Below are 21849 nucleotides of genomic sequence, written 5' to 3' on the forward strand. Positions count from 1 at the left end.
CAAGTTTCATATAAACTGGCTCTTTTGCGACGAATTAGCAAATTTCTCATCCCAGAATCAAAATCTCCATCCTATAATGCATATATTCTTCCCATATTTGATTATGGGTCAGTAACATGGGGTCGCTGCAATAAAACATACGTTGACAGATTAATAAAGCTACAGAAAAAAAAGGGCGGCTAGGCTAATCCTTGATAAACCACTGCTAACTCCTTCAGCAGATCTCTTTAAGGAATTACAATGATTGCCTTTTGATTATAGGTGGACATACCATACGGGTACATTAGTATATAAGGCGTTGAACAATCTGACACCTGCATATATAAGTGATTATTTTATACCATCATCAGGCTCAAATAAAGATAACCTGAGATCAGCAACACAATAATCTTGTATTACCAAGGCCCAACACTGAATTGTATAAACACTCCTTCAGATATTCCGGTATTGAAAGATGGAATACAATCCCAGATTTTATTTTTAAAAAGTGTATCTTTACCTGCATTTAAAAGACAATATAAACAATTCACAACAACACTGGCTCTTGACAATGTTTAGTAAAATCTTTATTCAGGAGTCTGTACGTTTAAATTTTATTTGTTTATGATTATATCAAGTTGTGATAACATTTGTTTTTATATGTTAATTTTTGTTTATTAATTATGTATGCATCATAGTTTCGATGCATTTAATGAAGAATAATTATGTTGTGTTTTGTTATTAAATTGTTTATTCCATTATATGTTGAGTAATAATACACAGAAGGCCACAAGGAAGATTGAAGATTAGTGTACTACTGTTTGTGTAACCTTCTTTAAATAAAGATTATTATTATTATTATTATTATTATTAACATCATCATCATCATCACCTTGACGTCAACTTTTCATCACCAACTTTCGCCTCCGGATAAGGGCTTAGTAGGACTTTAAATCTTTTTTAGTTGCAGTTCAAAATTTTATGTTTATTTATTTATTTATTTATTTATTTATTTTATGTAAACAGTCGGACACACTTTATTTTTGGCTGCCCGTCTAAATTGCTCAAATCGCCTTAAAATGTTTTCGGCCGAACACTCTAATTTTATTGCCAGACATGATTCGGATGTATCAGCTTTCTCATTTTGGCCTTAGGTCCCTAACCTAACTACTAATTTTTTATTCCAAATTCCGCCCACTCCAAACTTACCACCACCCCCCTCCTGAACCGGACTTAGTCACTGGCGATGTCAGATGTTAAGCCCGTGACAGGCGTATTCAAAACCTTAGTGGTATATGAGCACGTTAAACTAGTTACCTCGCCGAACAAACTAAATACATAGACATGTAGTTCTTTATTATGAGAACTATATATAGTGTCTACTCGTTCTGTAGTCTGCGTTAGGAAAGTGTGTGCATTTAGCACATTACTTTGGTTGTCGATTTAATTGATTGATTTATACTTATGTTCGTGCTTATATAGAGGATACTCCCCGAATGTCTTGTGATATTTTAATTTATCAGCACGAGTTGATAAAAGTATGAAATCCGAGGCTTGCCGAGGATTTTTATACTTTTATCAACGAGTACTGATAAATTATGATATCACAAGACACGAGGGGGTATTCTTTTTATCATCCATTATCATTCTTTTCATTTGCGACAGTTGAAAACAATGTCAGTAATGTGGGTTGAATGTCACTACATTTGCATGATTTGGCAGCGGTAGACTCGTTAACTAGCAAAATGGCAGTGGCGTGACGTCACTAGGTTTAGCGCTGAAACAAACACCATGGGCGGATCCAGGAAATATTTTTAGGGGGGGACCAAAAAAGAAGGGCACACTGACTCGTCAAAAGGGCACCTTACTACAAGTTTTGATATTTACAATTAATATGAATTCCTACAGTTCTACGTCATAATATACTAGCAATAATGAAGTAAATTGGCGTCACTCGCGTTAGAACCTCAATGGGGCCCCATTGAGACTCAATAACACAGACACATATCTGCAAGCTTGCGCATGTACACGAAAATCTTGATTTCATTTATTTACAATATAATTATTGTTTACTTAAAAAAAAAAAAATTCTACAAACAAAAAGGGCACTTGGACATTTTGAGGGCACTTGAACAATTTTTTGGGGGGACGCGTCCCCCTGGTCCCCCCCCCCCCTTGGATCCGCCCATGAACACAGTGACGTAACAAAATATTGTCTTGTGGAGATATCGCAAATTATAGTATCAGCGATATCTCCTACAAAAGCCTTTAATAGATGATACATTCATTTAAGGTTCAAGCACGCTGTATTGGGCCCACACCTCAGCTATCTCGGCTGGTTTACATTTACCCACTGAGTTAATAAAACTCGATTCAGGTGGGAGCCGGTACCAGGATGCGAACCCTATACCTACCAGCCTAAATCCGATAGCTTAACCACTACACCACCGAGGGCAGTGTCGAAAATAAACAATCTGTTATATAAAGCGCACTCTGCAGGGGCGGATTATGCTTTAGGTAAAAGCGAGGGGGGGGGGGGATGTCCCGAAACAATATATAAATGTTTATAATTTGAAATTATAAATTTTACGTGGACATCAATTTAGATCTACGTGGTGTGGTTGGGTTTTTTTTTAGCCGGGTGGGGTGTGGGGGTGGTGGTTCCGTGCAATGGGGACACCCCCATAAACCGCCCCTGCTCTGATCATATTTTCAAACATACTCACCCCAAATATTTATGATTGGCAGAAATTTATGATTGGCATATTTAAAACAAAAACGAGATAGATCTAACCGTTCTTGTTCAATTTATATTACCTACACTTAGGGGTGTTTTGGCACAAGCATATGTATATGATTTACTACGCATATTGTTAATACTGTGTGGGGAGTACGGTACATAAAACATAATACAGCTGGAGGACATCCGACAACAGTTTGCTCTGAGTGTACACGTTAAATACTATATGACCGTACCTGTCAGGTCATTCGAGCTAATTACTCGTGGGTACCGGCCTCGGTGGCGTCGTGGTTAAGCCATCGTACAAAAGGCTGGTAGGTACAGGGTTCGCAGTCCGGTACCGGCTCCCACCCAGAGCGAGTTTTAACGACTCAGTGGGTAGGTGTACGACTACACTCTCTTTTCTCTCTCTAACCACTAACAACTAACCCACTGTCATGAACAGAGAGCCCAGATAGCTGAGGTGTGCCCAGGACAGAGTCACTGAACCGTAATTGGATAGCTGAGGTGTGCCCAGGACAGAGTCACTGAACCGTAATTGGATAGCTGAGGTGTGCCCAGGACAGAGTCACTGAACCGTAATTGGATAGCTGAGGTGTGCCCAGGACAGAGTCACTGAACCGTAATTGGATAGCTGAGGTGTGCCCAGGACAGAGTCACTGAACCGTAATTGGATAGCTGAGGTGTGCCCAGGACAGAGTCACTGAACCGTAATTGGATATATGCACGAAAATAAGTTGAAATGAAATGAAATGAGCAGCACAATAACGGCAATCAAAATCAGAAAATGTTCCGGTCAGGCCTTGGGGCGGGACGTAGCCCAGTGATATTTTAAAGCGCCCAATCGATGCGCGGTCGGTCTGGGATCGATCCCCGTTGATGGACCCATTGGGCTATTTCTCGTTCCAGCCAGTGCACCACGACTGGTATATCAAAGGCCGTAGTATGTACTACACTGTATGTGGGATGGTGTATATAAAAGATCCCTTGCTACTAATCGAAAAAGAGTAGCACATGAAGTGGCGACAGCGAGTTTCCTCTCTCTCTATATCTGTGTGGTCCTTAACCACATCTCTGACGTCATATAACCGTAAATAAAATGTGTTGAGTGCGTCGTTAAATAAAACATTTCCTTCCTTACTTCCCGGTCAGGCCTGTTCTCAAACTGATCGCATCCATGGGGAGCTGGGATGAAAGTAATCATTGTTTTGTACCTGGCGGCTTAGTCGATCCTTTCCTGGTCCAAATCATCTTTATATTTTGTGAATATATTGTCCACCCCCACCCCATGTGATCAAAACTGGAAGAGTGCTTATTTTAAATGATGTGAAATTGCTGACATCTAAAACAAGTAGCATACTATATACCTTTTATCAGTCGAAACATTTTAAACTAAAATTGTGCTTCAGATCAGTTTAGTAATTATGCCCTGCTGTGGCGCTTTACTTCGCTCAACAGCATATTCGCTGAAGAGCAGAATCGAAACAACTTCAAACGACCTACTTTCCCACCTGCGGTGTACAACTGTGTACGTCAAATCTGTATGTGTAAATCGCTGACACATGCTGTTGTATATTATGTAATCAGTTTTGTATGTGATGTTTATATATGTTCTATGGATCTCTGATCTGAAATAAAAATCTATTATTATATTATTATTATTCTACGTCGGAGCACAAATCAAATGGAAGAAAATTAAACAAAACCAAAGAAGAATGGCCGGTATAGGTTCGTTGTCGGCAACATGCACCAACCAGTTCCCTTCATCTGAAGTTGTCCGACTTCATGCAGAATACAAACCTATGTTATCAGTAGTGAACATATATCTAGACTTTTCTAAAAGGTATATTTTGTGATTCACTTAAATATGTTCCTTGTTTTATAGGTATAATACCCTTTCAGGTTGTAATATCGCAGTTGCATGTTATCGTTTTTATTTCCTTACTCAAGTTACTGTTAAACTTTAAAAGTCGACTCAGGTTAATTCGATCGATTGTTTTTCACCCTCCTAACCAGTGCCCCATGACTGATATGTCAAAGACCATGAAGTGTGCTGTCCTGTCTGTGAGAAAGTGCATATAAATAATCCCTTGGTAATGGTTCTAACATGGCATTTAAATTTTAAGGTCAATTACATTCACTCTTCACACCCTTGTTTTGGCTTTGTACACAATAAATATAGCATATCTTACCATAATTTCACTTGAAATCCATATTTCATAAAAGGTACAATTTTTTAATTCTAAGAATTTTTTTTCAAACCCATTCGCTTTTCCTTTTGCATTGGAATTTTTCGAGCACTTTTAAAATGGAAATGCAATGTACCCAGTTTAATGCTATTAGTATTAGTATTATAAGGAGATGTAAAGTGAAGTCATTGGAATACTGACCAGGGCTTCTAGATTATGGTAGCCCCACTCGGATGGCTAGTGATATTCAATGTTGGGCTAGCAGGGCTCGCGCTGTCGTTTGCCAAAGTCGCCAGTTGCGAAAAATAAAAGAAATTTGCGAAATAATTTTCGGTTTGGCGAAAAAATTTGCGAAAGATTTGTTTCCATCTCGATTTTTAGAACCAAACATGTTCAACCAGTTTTGTTCAGTTGATCCACCTTGCAGTGTGAATAAGCATTATTTGCATGTCCACGTGGCCAGTCTACTATTCAGCAGCATACAGTCAGCTGCTTGTTATAAAGCTAAAACATAAAATGAAATACTTTTTAAGACATGTTGCATTGTTAATACTAAATGTTTGATTACTATCGATTACTTTTTATTAGTCATGTTTTGTCATACCGGTTAATGCTCTAAACCTAGGTCACATGGTTGAGTTCATTTCCACGAAGTGGGTGCGTTGGTAAGGAATACATATTGTTTCTCACTTATATACAATCATTATTAGTTAAAACTTTCTACTTTTAAAGATTATATTTCAAACATATTAAATGGCAAAATTATAATTCATTTGTGCTATATCCACTTGTGAAAGACTGTCACATGCCAGTGTTTTGATAGCAATAGCATAAAGACTTTTCCTTTGTCTTTATGTTGGGTGACTGGCTATAACCTTGAGTTGGACACCATACTAATTATGAATTGTATTCAGTTATAAATCATACTGGGAAGTTAGGAGGGTAGTTACAAAACGAGATCATGGCATAGGGTATGGTCAAGAGTTATGCACTTTTATTAAAAAAAAAATCATAAAATAAAACAGCCAGTCTGGCCATTTTGTTTCTTTAAAATATGATTTTTCTATTATATATACAATAATACATCTATTACGAAAGAGATTAAAGATACATGCCTACAGGCCTGTGGCATTGGAACGATATCTGGAGGGGGTAGCACAGTCTCTGGTGGGACTATTGAGTTTTTTATCTTTATATAAAGCAGATAAAAAAAAAGATAACCAAAATAAGAACAGAAAATCTAATGTTTATAAATTTATAATGTTGGTAAAATTAATGCCAGTGACAGGGAAAGAAGGAAGTGTGTGGGAAACAATTGTTAAAGAACTTTAGAGGGGTGATTATTGTCATCATTACAAAACATAACGCAGGCAGGGTTACAAAAAAGTCAGATCTTACATTATGTAATTGTTGAACGTCTCCATAATTGGACATTTATAAACGTCTTTTGTCATTTTCAAATTATTTTGATGTCTCATCATATTTAAAAAAAATTGTAATAAAAACAAAAGGGCATTGGGTTCTGTTCTGGACCTCATTTATTCCAGCATTTTGCACACACATCTCGAAAGCTCAGATACTGAATGATATAAGTTGTTAGGCTATTAAATATGTAAACATTATGTACCGGTACTTACATTTCACACTTTTGGTGCAAAAATATATGTATAGTGTATATCTTAGTCCGGTGAATCTTTTTGGGAACATATATATTTTATATTGGATCAAAATTCACTTGATTCTTTCAAATTACAGAGAAACATACAATTCAGGGGACAATATTTCGAAATCTGAGGTAACCGGAAGTCGGTTCACATGGTTTTTACCTAGGTAACCAATTTGTTCGGTTACGTGAATTATATTTGCGTAACCTGTGGATTACCTGATCGGTTACCTCAAAGTAAGTTGAATTTTTAGCTCAAACATAAAGTTAAAACAAAATACAAAAAACATTTTATACAGTTTCTTTAATGCTTGCAAATCGAAAGAAGTGACTTGTAGATGTTTCTTTTGTTTTTGTACGATCGTAGCGTTGTAGATTTATTATTATTATTATTATTATTATTCACCATTTGCCATCGGGATCGCAAAAAGTAATTTTTAGTTGCCCGAATCTAAAAACCACTGTCCTCGGACATCGGGCCACCGTATTCTATAACCTCTGTGCAGCTTGCGGAAGTTAACGCTATTGTAAAATGACTAAATATCAGCCCAGTACTGAAACAAAATAGATACATTTGGAGGAAAAATGCCCATTCCCTGGTGTATGATTAGACTAATAATTTTCTTTTATAAATAACAAATAAAGGCTACCATTTGTCACTGATATGTAAAATTTAGTATACAGCAGACTGAAAAAAAACCAAACCCACCCACCAAAAACCCAAGCAACAAATGTCCAGTTCCTCTGAACTATAAAACAGGCTACTCATTGTTGCATGATTAGATTAATAAACATAAATCTTATAATAAGAAACATAAAAAGAAAGACCACAATTTGACACCAATATTTTTATGTGGTGATGCTACTTTCACTTTATCGCTGGTACTTCTATACTACAGTGACGTTCCAAATGTTTGTTATTTAAAGCTCATTATGCGATGTTAGTATTTTTCAGCTTTTGTGACATTTTTGCATTTTTGTTTACATTAAAACCGTTTTCAACCTTTCTAAAATTATAGGCAATCCAATATTATGTCTACATATATTCCTTTAGAGATAGAATAGCAGCAGATAATTTAGGCACCTTAGCGATCCGTGCACATTTCTTTAAAACTTTTGGCTCGACTCTATACTGAGTCTTCGGTCACAAGTTACAACCATTGCAATATACCTTTGGCTACTGGTTTGCTGCACATCAAGTATCTAAAAATCAGTCTAAAACATTTGTTGGAATACTAGTAGTATGTCTGCATGAATAAACTTATTGTAATCGTGAAGTCTGCAAGTTTTAATTTCTGAACGTCTACAGGTCACGACGTAACCGATTTGCGGTTCGCGTAAATTTAATTTTGCGTAACCGACACGCGAACAGAACGGTGGTTCGCGTGAAATATTGTGCCCTGCAATTTATATCATTCTCTGATTCATACAAAAAGTAAAATTGTCTCTTTTGTGATATAACACTCGTGATGCACTGACTTCAATGAGCCCATCGACGGGGATCGACCCTAGACTGACCGCACATCATACAAGTGCTTTACCACTGGGCTACAGCCAGCCCTAGACATCGTCAGCATTTCATTATTAAATTGCAAGACGTAAACTGAATAATAAGTACATTTTAGCATATACTATATTATCACAAAGAACAAGATTAAAAAAAAAAAAAAATTTGACTGAAATGCCAATATGTTACTGGCGAATATATATTTAGATTGGCGAAAGAAATTGAAGATTGGTGAATTTTTTGGCGAACAAAAATACCAACCCAGGGCTAGCCCTGGCTAGTAAATAATTACTATTGCCATGCCTGACGGCTAGTGAAAAAAAAAAGAAGGTCAAATGTTGCAGTTACGTTGATTTTGCAAATATGAATATCCTGTCCCCACCCCAATCCCCCAATGTTAGTGTTTTTAGGTCACATCTAACTATTATTATTATTTAGTAAAATTGTATTAATAGTAAAGTAGGGCTAGTGAATTTTTAATAGTGGCTAGTCACTTTTTTATATCAGTGATCCCATGGCTAGTGGATTTTATAAAAATTCTACAAGGCCTGCTGACGTCATTCTAATTCAAAATTAGCTGTACAGTATTATTACAATGCTTTGCCACATTAAATAAAAAGTGGTCTGAATACTAACCTTGACCCATGTCAGATAACGCTGTCTGTATGTTTTTATTTTATTATAATTCTGGACAAATATTAAGTTTAAGTTTTAAAAGATGAAAGAAATAGAAATAACAAGTACCATTTGTGAAATATAGATCATATAAAAAAATTACTGTTGTAATTATACGTGAAGCCAAAACAAAGGTGTGAAAAGTGACCGTTGTCGGCATTAATACATGTAGGTGCACCACTGGAAACAGACATTTTGTGAAATCCAAAGGCTTCTAATGTGTTAGAGAGAGGGAGGGGGCGTTTGTCAAGAGTTACATAATGTTTTCAAGACAATGTGTCGTCTTTAATCCCCTAAAAGTCCAACAGGAGGGGACTATAGGTTTCATCTCTGTCCTCTGTTTGTCTGTTGCACAAATAATTTCCCAGATGGGTTTTTTCCCACAATGCCTTGAGATAATGAATTGAAATTGAGTGTGTAGCTTCATCATATACTGTTGCAGATCAAGTTTGACAAAGTTCATGGCGATTTACACATTTTTGACACTTATGTCCCTTGAACTTAGGAGATATGAAAATTAGTTTTCCAGACTTTCTTTTGCAGTGCCTTGTGATATTGATTTGGAATTTTGTGTGTAGCTTTATTATGTTCTGTTACAGATTAAGTTTGACCCTATTTTTGACACTTATGGCCTTTGAACTTAGAAGATATAAACATTTGTTTTTCCAACTTTTTTTTGTAATGCCTTGAGATATTGAGCTGAAAGTTTTTATATACCGTAGCTTTATCATGACTTTTATGGCAATTTAACCATTTGTGACATAATTATGGCCCTTGATACAACAATGAGTTGGGCCTGTTATGTGACATGTATTGCTTTAGCAGTACTCTCAGAATGTTTGTTATTCATCAAGTAAAATATAGCCAGCCATGGCTGTTTTGTTTTACAATTAGCAAAGAAATAAAAATACAAACAGAAATTCCAATAATATTGTTCAAAATAAGTGACAGTGACTGAGAAAGGAAAGCTACAGTGTGGTGACAAGTGTTGCACTATTTTAGAGGAGAGGGGCCATCTCATCATTACAAAATGTTACATGGAATGGTGGAGGGGTATAAAAGATGCCATATTTTGCATTAATTAATTTTTAATGTCCCTATACAAATTCTTATAGTTTACATACTTATATCATGGTTGTTTTGTCATTCAGTAACATCAGCTCAGTCGGTTGAGTGCTCGTTTGAGGTGCTTGCATCATAGTATCGAACCACCTCAGTGGATCCATTCAGCTGATTGGGTTTTTTCTTGTTTCAAGCAGTGCACCACAACTGGACAAAGGCCGTGGTATGTGCTTTCCTGTCTGTGGGAAAGTGCATATAAAAGATCCCTTTCTGCATTTTGAAAAATGTAGAGGGTTTCCTCTGATCACTACGAGTCATAATTACCAAATGTTTGACATCCAATAGCCAATAATTAATTAATCAATGTGCTCTCGTGGTGTCGTTAAACAAAAACCTTTTTTCTCTCTTTTTAGCAACATAAGAAACATTTCAACTCCTGGATCAAATATTACAGTGACTACAGAAAAGAATGTGATAACAGTTATGAAGGGAGGCAATTCTGTTCAGTTTGAGATGAATGGCTTGGTGCTGTGCCCTCTGTCCTGTCGAGGATTGAAGTTGTGTGGAGGTCATGAGCTGCAGATGACATTACAGACTACAGGGGTGAACGACTTCCTAGACACTGATTCTTGTTTTATGTCTCAAGTCAGTGGCCAGAATGAGATGGTTGAGAAAATTCACCTGTGTCAGAGTCGGTGTTTCTGCTCGTGTTGTGGACAGAGGCTGTTCAAGCATCATGGGTACTTTGTTAATTAGGACTGTTCCAAAATTGAGCACGTTTGGGGGAGGGACCATAATCATTCTTTTATACCTGGTCTGTCTGCCACATCTTTTTCCCTTTTTAAATAATATTTTACTTTAGGGAGTGGGTCACACAGGGCTTCTAGATTACGGTAGCCCCACTCCCATGGCTAGTGATACATATAATGTTGGGCAAGTAAATAACTACTATTGCCATGCTCAATGGCTAGTGAATATTTCTGGTCAAATGTTGCAATTAAGTCTATTTTGTAAATAACAATGTTAGTGTTTTTGAGCTCTATCTCCCTCTTTAGGCGACATATTTGATTATTATTAATATTATTTAGTAAACTTAAAGTAAAGTAGGGCTAGTGAATTTTTAATCATTGCTAGTAAATGTTTTAAATCACTGAATCCATGGCTAGTGGATTTTATAACAAAAATCTAGAAGCCCTGTGGATATATAAAAAAAATTAAAGAATGAAAATGGATATAAAGTATATTTAAAAAGATTGTCTCCCCCTCATATACATATATATATACAGTCAAACTTCGTTAACTCGAAGTTGAAGGGGACGACGAAATAGTTCGAGTTTCAGGGAGTTCGAGTGTTCGAAATTCGTACAGCAGACCTCAAAGTGAAACTGCATTGCAGTATTATCATTTCGTTAATATCGGACGTTAGCACATTTCTTCTGTGTATATGATAAAACTAAGTAAATATTAACAGAAACGAGATAAATCCGATCAATTTGACGTACATCTCTATGTACTTTTATTGTATTAACTGACAGTAAAGTAAAAAACCCTGAAAAAAACCCCTGAAAGCACGTACTTACATATAATCGGAAGTAAGCGATAAATTAAAGTTGATATATTTTTCAAATGTCAAACCAAGGCGGAGCGTAACGTTGTAATAAATTAAAATATTGAATGTCGATTAGCACTAAGTACGTTTGTTTACCAAATAAAAAATACACAATATAAATAGCAAAATTATTATAAATCACAAAAATCATTTTAAAAACCCTCACTAACATAGCGAGACATAACATAACAAATCAAAACGCTGTATGCCAAATAGCACTTGGTTATGTACCTTTTTTTACATATAAAACATTCACAACAGTACAAAATAATTTATATCTCTCAAATCACAAAGTACAAAGAGCAGAACTATTCGAAATTTTTTGTAATTAGAGATTGTTTGGCACACTAGCTTAAAAAATCGTCTTTCATTACTGTGTCTGTAATCTTGCACAGATTGAGCAGCATTTCTTCCGAATGTTCACGGTTCTGCAAACAAACAGCGTTAATTGTTATTACAACAGTTCTTTGAAGATTACAAGACTATCCGTACTTTGTGTAATGAGGCCCGCTGCCGTGTACAAACACCGACAACCCAATGCAGGCATGTAAGATCATTTCGTTCCGCATAGTCCGCGATCTATTATTCTGTAATTACCGTGTGTATCATCGATAGCCGAGACCAGTCGGGACACTCACGCTTGGCTTGGGTGACAATTCATTTTTCTTTAAAGTATTACCGGTACAGTTAAAAGGCTCAGTCACTCCACAAACTTCGAGTTTTGGAAGTGCAATATCCCTTATTTTTTTATGGTGGGACCACAAAATTACTTTGAGAGATAGAGTTTTTTGAATGTTCGAAGTTTGAGTGTTCGAAGTCTGTTATTACTAGTTTGTGTAGCAGTTCGGCCGGGACTGCCTTTTCACTTCGAGAGATCGACGTTTACGAAAGATCGAAGTTTGAGTTATCGAAGGTCGACTGTATATATAATAATATATCTTTTTTTAAACAGCCCTTATATTGATTATCACGGTTTCAGCTATCATTCACCAGATTGTCAAATGCAATTTAAAGTTAAAGTTTGTGAACATATTTCTTTATTAATTAGGCAAACAGTAAATATGTCACCATTTTAGCTGTTTGGCAGCCCCTCACATTACAACTGGTTTTTAAGATACATACGTGTAGAACAATGAAACCCTTTAAAACTGGACTCTTTGTCTCAAAACCAGACATTGTTCATGGTCTGTTTTTTAAATATCAGTACAGAACAATACAAAAGTATTTCTCTGTATTAGTATTACTGGAATGTTGTCATTAAAAGAAAAATATGGCGAGGAAACCGATGGAAAAGCACCTCACAATCCCAGTGAAGTGCACATCATATTCAAACGAGGATAACCCCTGCGTCTAAGGGGTAAAAGGGGTGGAATCAAGATTATTCAGTATCGGAGAGTATCAAATAAGTTTCTGATATAAAAATTAAATTCTGTCTTATAAATGTAGCTGTAATCATTAGCACTTTACATTTTTTTTTTTCATATTCATATGAAAAAAATACAACACATTAAAAAAACTAAAGAAATTAGATATTATTAAATAATATCTAATTTCTTTAGGTTTTTTTTAATGTACTGTATTTTTTTCACAGCTCTATTATTAAATAATATCTAATTTCTTCAGGTTTTTTTTAATGTTTTGTATTTTTTTCACAGGCATAGATAAATTGTAAATAATATTTAATTTCTTTTCAGTATTTTTGAACGTGTTCTTCCTCTACCATCAGAGAATTGGTCTGACTTTGCAGACTTCTGGTTCTGCCATTGTCATGGAGACACACCTAAGCCACGCCCTACATCTGTTTGGCCTAAGAAAAGTGACTGTCTTGTCAGTAATACCTACATTCTGGTCAGTGCCTCGCATGTGGCAGATGGCGCTGTGCAGGAAAGGAAAGATAACCCTGTCCTCCAGTGTGCCAGATGTGGAAGTTTTCTAGGTGTTACAATGTCAAACCAGAATAAAGAAAATGGTTGGTTTCACTAAACTGTTAATTGTCACTCGCCAGATTCGCAAATTTCAAATTTTGTACGCTGTTGGCTTTTGTTTTAATATGGTGAAATAATTTCATATTTATAATTATTATTTTGTTCAAAGATAACTGTATTTCTGCAACATTTGAAGTTTAGTAGACAATTTGATGAAATTTTCAGCTCACCTGGAACAAACAATAATTAATTGTTGCTATTAATTTATAAGGTTGCAAATACTGAATATCCTAACCTTTAGTCCATGTATAGGCCCTACAGACATGCATGGAATTGAATGTCAGTGTTAGTTAGTCCCATTTTAGTACTATACATGGATAGGTTTTCTGGCAGAAAATCGTTTGAGGGTACGTAATAAAAACAAAACAGACCATAAGTGCCCAGACTAGGTGATTATTGTTTAGAAATATTTTGAAAATGACACTGCATTTCATGAACTTTAAAAAGAATTTAAAACTTCAGTTCTCTTACTATAAACTACCTAAATGTTACCAAAAAATATTTACATGTATATCCATTAATGTCCCAAGATTTCAGGGTACATACTTTTATCCTCCGTACCCTTTGGCAAAACCCCTGAAGTATGTGCTATTATTAATATTATTTATCATGTTTTTAAAATAACCCTGTATGTCAGTTTGGAGCTAAAGGCCAGATTTTTGAGGATGTAGATCATCTTATCAGTGATTGTTCTAAATAGTCTTTGCCTGTCTGGAATGTGCGATAAAAATAAATTCTTTGTTGATTATCTTTGGTAACATTAATATGAAGACTAGGTTTTCTCTTCAGATGCTGCTGCTCTGAGTGTTCCACACAAGGCTTGTCAGCTGTATCTTCACGCCCTCAGCTTTACCACAGAGTCTGAGGAAAGTGTCTTCGAGCAGCCACGGTATGCACTGAGCACTTCTTGAAGGTGCAGTCTCTTCCCATTGTATAATATTTTTTACTAATGCAGAATACAAACATATTTTTTATACAAACAGTTTTTATCTTTGAGTAGTAGCATTATAGTACTGTCGGAAATAGAATAAAAATGATTTCCGTTGATTATTATTAAACTGACAAGGAAATATTTTGTAAATATCTATTTAATGATAGTCTACCTAATTTAGCATTTACTTGTTTTGGCTCTCATTGATGTTCAAGGTGGTGTTTACTCTTGAAATTAAAAGAAAAATGTCAGTAAACAGGTGATTTGTGCACTTTATTGGAACAGATTATAACAAATTTTGGTCAACGTGTCAATTTCATTGCTGTTACAATATGTGAGGGCCTGTTTCTGATGATGATTTGCCCCTATCCTTCTCCAAAACAAAATATTTGTAGTCTTTTACAAGTAACTTTTGAGCAAAACTGTCAAGAGCCATTATGAGTGATCCATTATACCGGTATTAATGGTGCTATTTCAATGTTGCCCAGTGACAGCTATTGCAAATCATTTTTTATTTTATTTTTTAAATAAAATTTTGATTTAACATTTAAAGAAGACACCTTTAACAATATGCCCATAAATGATTATAGGAAATAATTTTATCTACTGGTAGAAAATACATTTTTATTGGAGAATCTTTTATCACAGCTCGCATTATATAGCACCTTTAAATTGTTGCAAGATTGTGTAATATTTCAAATGTTCTTATATTGAATTTATATCCAATAAATATGCTTGTCATAATTATTAATTTATGCTGCAATTCAAAATAATCAGTTAACTTGCAGTTTTAAATTAAAAGTTTGTTTAAGGGTAAATGAAATTGACACATATCGATCAAACTGTTTTATAGTCTGTTCCAATAAAGGTCACAAATCTCTTGTTTACTGACATCTTTAGTTTAATTTCAAGAGTAAACACCACCTTGTACATCAATGAGAGCCCAAACAAGTAATGCTAAATTAGGTAAAGTATCATTGAATGGATATTTACAAAATATTTACTTGTCAGTTTAATATGAAAGAAATAATCGACAAAAATAATTTTTATTCTATTTCCGACAGTACTTTAGTACACATAATGTAATCTCCTATATGAGTACTTGACAATAATATATATCCTTAGTGCACAACTGTTATAGTATTAATTTGTATAAAATGTATAAATATTTTACAGATTACAGCTTTAAATAGTAATTTATATTATTTATTTAAAAGGGCTTTATTATTATGCATTAATAATACATGTATTTGAATTTTAAATTATTTCGAGGGTTACCAGTACAAATGCTACAAGAAGAAACCTGACACTCTTATCCAAGATACAGCTGTATTCTGGACAGAGGTGTCAGGTTCTGCGATTAACACGTGTAATTGGAACTAACATGCAAACTTGTCTGACGTAATGAATGAACTTAAAAATAATCAAACCAATTATCTGTTGTGTCACATATAGACAAAGAACCGTACAGCTGCTTGTTTGTTAATATTGGAACTTTTTAACACTAAGTCAGGGAACATTTAGCTTTCAAAATCTTGATTAGTGATATTTAGTCAATTCAAAATTGATTAGCAATTATTGTTTAATGTTTTACAATTGTGTATCAATCTCTGAAACTTGTGTAGCGAATCGCAACACGATACTAAACAAAATGTTCCCTGCAAGTACACTCTAACACTTTCGTTATGTATAAACACAAGGCACACAGTCAACAGATAATACCAGCTTATGTGGCAGTGACAACTTTCCCATTATTATCAGACCAAGTCTTACTTAGACTAATCTATTACCTCATGTCAACACCTACCAGGTAATTGAGCAATGTGCTGGGGTGCCATCAAACATTCTTTTCGTTTACCTTATAGAACCGTATGATGGCTTTTAATAGATAATGTATGTTTTTGTTTACGCAGGCCTCCTGAAGTCTCACTGGAATTGTTTCTGTCTCAACTAATACAAGAACAAAGTAGATTATACACAAGTTTTAGATTCATCGTCAACTCCACGGCGGTCCGGGAACATGACCGGAGTTTGACTGTGTTGGTAAGTTGTACACATCCAGTATGGGGTTCGTATGTGTCAAGGAAAGCAAGGAAAATTAAGTGATGGAATATACAAATGCCATTTTCTAGGCCTTAAAGGGGGGACAGTCAAGGCATTTGACCTGGTATGCATATTCAACGATATATAATGCACATTATGCTTAATATCAACAAGTATAATCGTATAGTTAATTAATAAAACTGTTAAATGTGATGGCTATTATATATAATGGGCGCAGCCATTTTGTACCATCCCAGTGAATACGCCCTCTGGCTAGCTGGTGATTATGTAATACCTAACGTGTCAAGTCAGGAATTAGTCTTCGAACTGAAGAAACAAAACATACCCGATTTTTGCGGATGCATCGCAATATTCTGTAATAATAGTCATCCCAGTAAGCCAGCAACAATTATATATTATATTTAATACAAAATAAACCACCATTGTCAAAGTGTTGAAATAACTGTATTATGGTTTGTACATAAATTAACCCACGTACTGAAATAATAATCGGGAGTGTTTTCTTAGTTAATTGGTCGTTTCTTTCCGTGGCCTGTACCTGTGGTTTCTGATTGGCAGGTGTATATTTAGACGGTCCCCAGACACTGTGTCTAGACATGCTAAAAAGACATGCCTCTTTTATTAAGATCACAGGGTATTGTGTGTTAACCGCACGGACACCCCTCTAATCGCAATCGATCAGCCGTCTTGCTTTATTATTGTAAGTAATTCTGTAAAACCCTTGATTAAGTAGACTTTCCCATCTAAAATCACAAAACTGACCAATTACGGGTGTGGGTGTCTACATGCGATACAACTACTTAAATGGAGGTTGTATATTAGCAGTGAATGCATTTTAAAATAAGTGAAAAATTTGTTTTTCATTGTGAGCGGTCGGTGTGTGCATCCAGACCCTCTCAAACCCCCTGGATCCGTGTCTGGGTTCTTGGTTAAACAACCCAATTGGTGTGATTGTCAACCATTATATTTTTTTGTCCAGTAACCAAAGAAGAGTAAGGTATAAAAATTAGTGTAAAGCTTTTTATTTTGACACTGAAAAATTACATTTGTATAAATATAATATAGAATTTTCAGCTTTTTACTGATCATTTTGGATTTTATTTTAAATGGTAAAACATCACTGATATAAATTTAATAGAATCTGTCTCTGTTGTGTGTGTACAAAACACTGAACATTTCGTAACAGTGGTGATTTGATTTGTGCTGTAGATTTGGTTGTTGGATCAGGACCAGTTACTCTATATTGCTGAAGGTCTTCTTCCCAGCGTACCGCAGAAACTCAAGGTTCAAGGTCAGAGAGCCATCAAGATGTTATACAGAGCTGTGGTTCATACTAGTGTCACAAGGTATTGCATTGTGTAGTGTGGGCTTTAGCCGTTTACCCAGTTTGAAAGTATAATAGTTTTTTGTCCCACTCTAAATAAATGATGATAAAAGTCTGTCGTGCCCCCACTAGAGACTAGAACCCCAGACTAAAGATTGTGTCCACCCCCCAACCCCACTTCAAATATTCCTATGAGCCTTTATCACTGTCCAAAAAGTGTACTTCATAAAGTCCATTACTATACCATGTGTGTCTTTATTCTATCAAGTCGGTATCAATTAAGTATTGTATGAACTATCTTTTTTGTATGAACCTGAACTCTTGTTATTGTATAGAATCTTGTTACTGTACTGTTACTGTAACTCTTTTGTCATTGGCGTAAGAAGTGGGGGGGGGGGGGGGGGGGGGGGGTCAAGGGGGTCACTAGCCCCCCGACTTTTCAGATATTTTGCTTTATATTTGCTTTATAATAGTGTAAAAGTGAGTAAATATAAAAGAGTGCCCCCCACTCTTTGGCACCTTCCTATGCCACTGTTTATTTTATGAATTACGGTAGGTTATTGTATAACATAATTGTTATATGAACTTAACTACCAGTCTTGTATCAGCGTTATTGTATTAACTTGGAATCTGTTCTTGTATAAACTACTACTGGATAAACTGTGTTATTGTATGAACTCTGCTAATGTATTAACAGGTACATGTGCAGACATTTTAGCAGAGGGGAGGGTCTAGACTGTGGCGAGCAAAGTTTATGGGGGGTGGGGAGTAAAGACGTGCTTCCCTGGAAAATGTGCTTGAGCCAGGGCTTGAATTTAATGGCAGCAATTTGCATGAGTGCACTAGTCATATGCTTCAATGTCCTGAAAATTAAACAGATCCTTGTTTTGCATCTTAGTAATTGGTCAGCATGCACAAATGTGACTCCTGAAAGTTGTTTTATTACAAAAAAACATAAAACTGTTCACACTTATTTATTTTGAAGAGGCGCTGTTGTGTTATACACTGTATTAATACACTTATTGAAGGTTGCCTTGTTGCTCTGCCTTTTGACGATATAATGCCCTAAAAAAGTATCCATCAGTCAAAACCAAATAAATAACCTTGCCCTCTTATTTGCCAATTCTGTGCCTGTTGAGCAGTGTGAAATTTGTTGTGATTAAGCTTAATATTCTGACTGAATGTATTTTATTAATGAATAAATGTTTTCAGCAACAGCACCCCACCCCCAGGTGCTGACCTGTTTGAGACGTGGCAGAAGGACAACACAGTACATGGCGTCACTCTACCACACCCTCTGTGTTTAAAACTGGTCACTCTGCTTATGAACAACACCAAGAAACTTCCTCCATATCAACGACGCTTAAACGGCTTTAATGTAAGTTTCGGTTTTTTAGTCCCTAATAAGGCCAACCAGAGGGGACCATAGGTTTTATACGTAGGTCTGTCCATCTGTCTATCCATCTATCCCTCATATGGTTTGTCCTGAAATTGTCAATCTGTCCCACATATATTTTTGGGGAATTTTTTGTTTGCAGTGCCTCAAGATTGTGAGCTGAAATTTGGTGTATAGCTTTATTATGTACAGCAAGGGCAGGACGTGGCCCAGTGGTAAAGAGCTTGCTTGATGTGTGATTGGTTTAGGATCGATCCCCGTCGGTGGCCCCATTGGGTTATTTCTCATTCCAGCCAGTGCATTACGACTGGTGTAACAAAGGCTGTGGTATGTACTATCCTGTCTGTGGGATGGTGCATTTAAAAGATCCCTTACTACTAATCAAAAAGAGTAGCCCATGAAGTGGTGACAGTGGGTTTCCTCTCTCTCTCTATATCTGTGTGGTCCTTAACCATAAGTCTGATGCCATATAACCGTAAATAAAATGTGTTGAGTGCGTCATTAAATAAAACAGTTCCTTCCTTATTATGTACAGTTATTGATCAAACTTTACTTTCATGGTGATTTATCCTTTTGACAGAGTTATGGTCCTTGCACTTAGGAGGGAGATATGAAAATTAATTAGGCCCACCGGCCTTGGTGGTGTCGTGGTTACGCTATTGGACATAAGGCCGGTAGGTACAGGGTTTGTAGGCCCGGTACTGGCTCCCACTCAGAGCGAGTTTTAACAACTTAGTGGGTACGTGTAGGACCACCACCCTCTTCTCGCTCACTAACCACTAACAAATAACCCACTGTCCTTGACAGACAGCCCAGATAGCTGATGTGTGGGCCCAGGAAAGTGTGTTTCAAGCTCAATTGAATATAAGCACTGAAATAAGTGGAAATGAAGTGGAAATTAGGCCCAGTAGGGAACATGTATTGCTTTTACAATACTCACAGTTCTACTTCCACATTAGTTTTTAGCGCTCTTTAACACCTGATGTTTAAAATTTACCAGTGTTGTCAAGCACAGCACCAAGAAACTTCCACCATACAGGGCTAGCTTTGGGTGAGCAAACAATTTCACCAAATTATCTGTAAATATTAAATAATAGCAGAAACTGAGTTATTTTCTAACAAAATATCAATTATTACATGTAATTTTTTTGCCAGATTATAATAAAATTCGCCATTTGTTTTTAAAATTTGCAATTGGCGAATTTGGCGAGTGTCAGAGCTAATCCTGCCACCATACCAACGATACTTAAAGAGCTTTAATGGAAGATGTTGTTGATTAGTTTACATATTCGCTTTTATCTGTCGGAATTTGGAATGATGGGTCCTAACAAATATGTAATGACAATTACATACTTAGTGGCACAGAGGGCATGCTCTTGAAGCTTTTTGCATTTTGGGATATTAAAATCAGCTTTTCTTTCATTTTAAAACTGATTTTCTTTCATTTTATGGAGTAGCCTAAACATGAAAGAGAGTACGCTGTCCATCTCTAATGACCTCTAAATCAATACCAAAGAATTTCATACTATTTGTAATAAGGTTACCATTGTAGATGATTTGACACTGATTGTAACCTATTGGAAAAAGGTAAACAGTAACATTCTCGAAAATCAGAAATGGAATTAACCAAATTTTTACATGAAAATGACCCTTAGCTCTAAACATAGGCTACTCACCTTCCCGAACAGCAGCAAGGGATGTTTTTTGTCTCATTTCACATACATCTGATTATATGGTCTCCAGTCTAATTCAACTTCTTTCCTTTCAGGTGACTTACCTGCAGAAGAAATGATGTCAACCCGCATTTGTGCCAAACTTTGTGATGCATCCTCTGTTAATAAACATATAAATTTCATTTCACTATTTTCATTTATTCTTATATTTTGGCTTCTATCCAATTAAGGTTCATGCATGTTGTCCTGGGTTACTAGTTAGTGAGCTGTAGAGAAGTCGGTGTAGTAGCCTTACCCATTGAGTCATTAAACTCACTCTGGTTGGGAGCCGATACTGGGATGCAAACAGTACCTACAAGTCCACAACACCACCAATTTCTATAGACATTACCTGTCCTCAAACAAGTGCACCTCCCCCCCACGCAAGTGGTCTGGTCCGAACATCCCAACAGCAATGGGATGGCCTAAATTCTTCTACTGCATACTGCTCTCTAGTTCCGGTCACATGACTGTAACTTCCTTCTTTTTCTCTTCGCTAAAGGGTCTGGACGTCCTTTTGCTTGGCTCTGTTTGGAGTCAACTTTTTTTATAAGACCTTTGGTTTTGTATTCGTGTTTGGGTGAAATGTTTTTCACCTTCGTTTTCATTAGCTTTCGTATGTTCTTTTCGCGTATTTCGCTTGACTTTCCAAGCGTTTAATTACATGAAATGTTGTTTATATTGCCGGTTGTCGTGTCGGACGCCATTTGCAAAATGGCGTCTGTGTTGACTGGCTTTGTGTTTGGGTGAAATGTTTTTCACCTTAATTTTCGTTAGCTTTCGTATGTCTTTCGCGTATTTCGCTTGACTTGCCAAGTGTTAATTACATGAAATGTTGTTATATCGCCGGTTGTCGTGTCGGACGCCATTTGCAAAATGGCGTCTTTATTTACCGACTTTGTATTTGTGTTATGGTTGGTTTTTCTTTCTTTTCACAGATTGAAAAATTACTATTATCATATCTGATAATGTTCAGGCGACTAGTTCGAGCGTGTTACGCTGCAAGAAGTTAG

General features: G+C 36.0%; 1 protein-coding gene across 1 annotated transcript; it reads left to right on the top strand.

Moving 5' to 3' along the window:
- Positions 1–4434: 4434 nt before the first annotated feature.
- On the top strand, positions 4435–20979 carry LOC121381708 (E3 ubiquitin-protein ligase E3D-like). Its single transcript, XM_041511054.1, has 8 exons — positions 4435–4562; positions 10229–10555; positions 13119–13393; positions 14199–14298; positions 16254–16383; positions 17614–17750; positions 18941–19106; positions 20893–20979. The coding sequence occupies exons 1-8, from the start codon at positions 4435–4437 to the stop codon at positions 20914–20916; spliced, it is 1287 nt and encodes a 428-aa protein (XP_041366988.1). The 3' UTR covers positions 20917–20979.
- The last annotated feature ends 870 nt before the right edge of the window (positions 20980–21849 follow it).

This window comes from Gigantopelta aegis, chromosome 9 (genome assembly GCF_016097555.1).
Source record: "Gigantopelta aegis isolate Gae_Host chromosome 9, Gae_host_genome, whole genome shotgun sequence".
Taxonomy (NCBI): domain Eukaryota; kingdom Metazoa; phylum Mollusca; class Gastropoda; order Neomphalida; family Peltospiridae; genus Gigantopelta; species Gigantopelta aegis.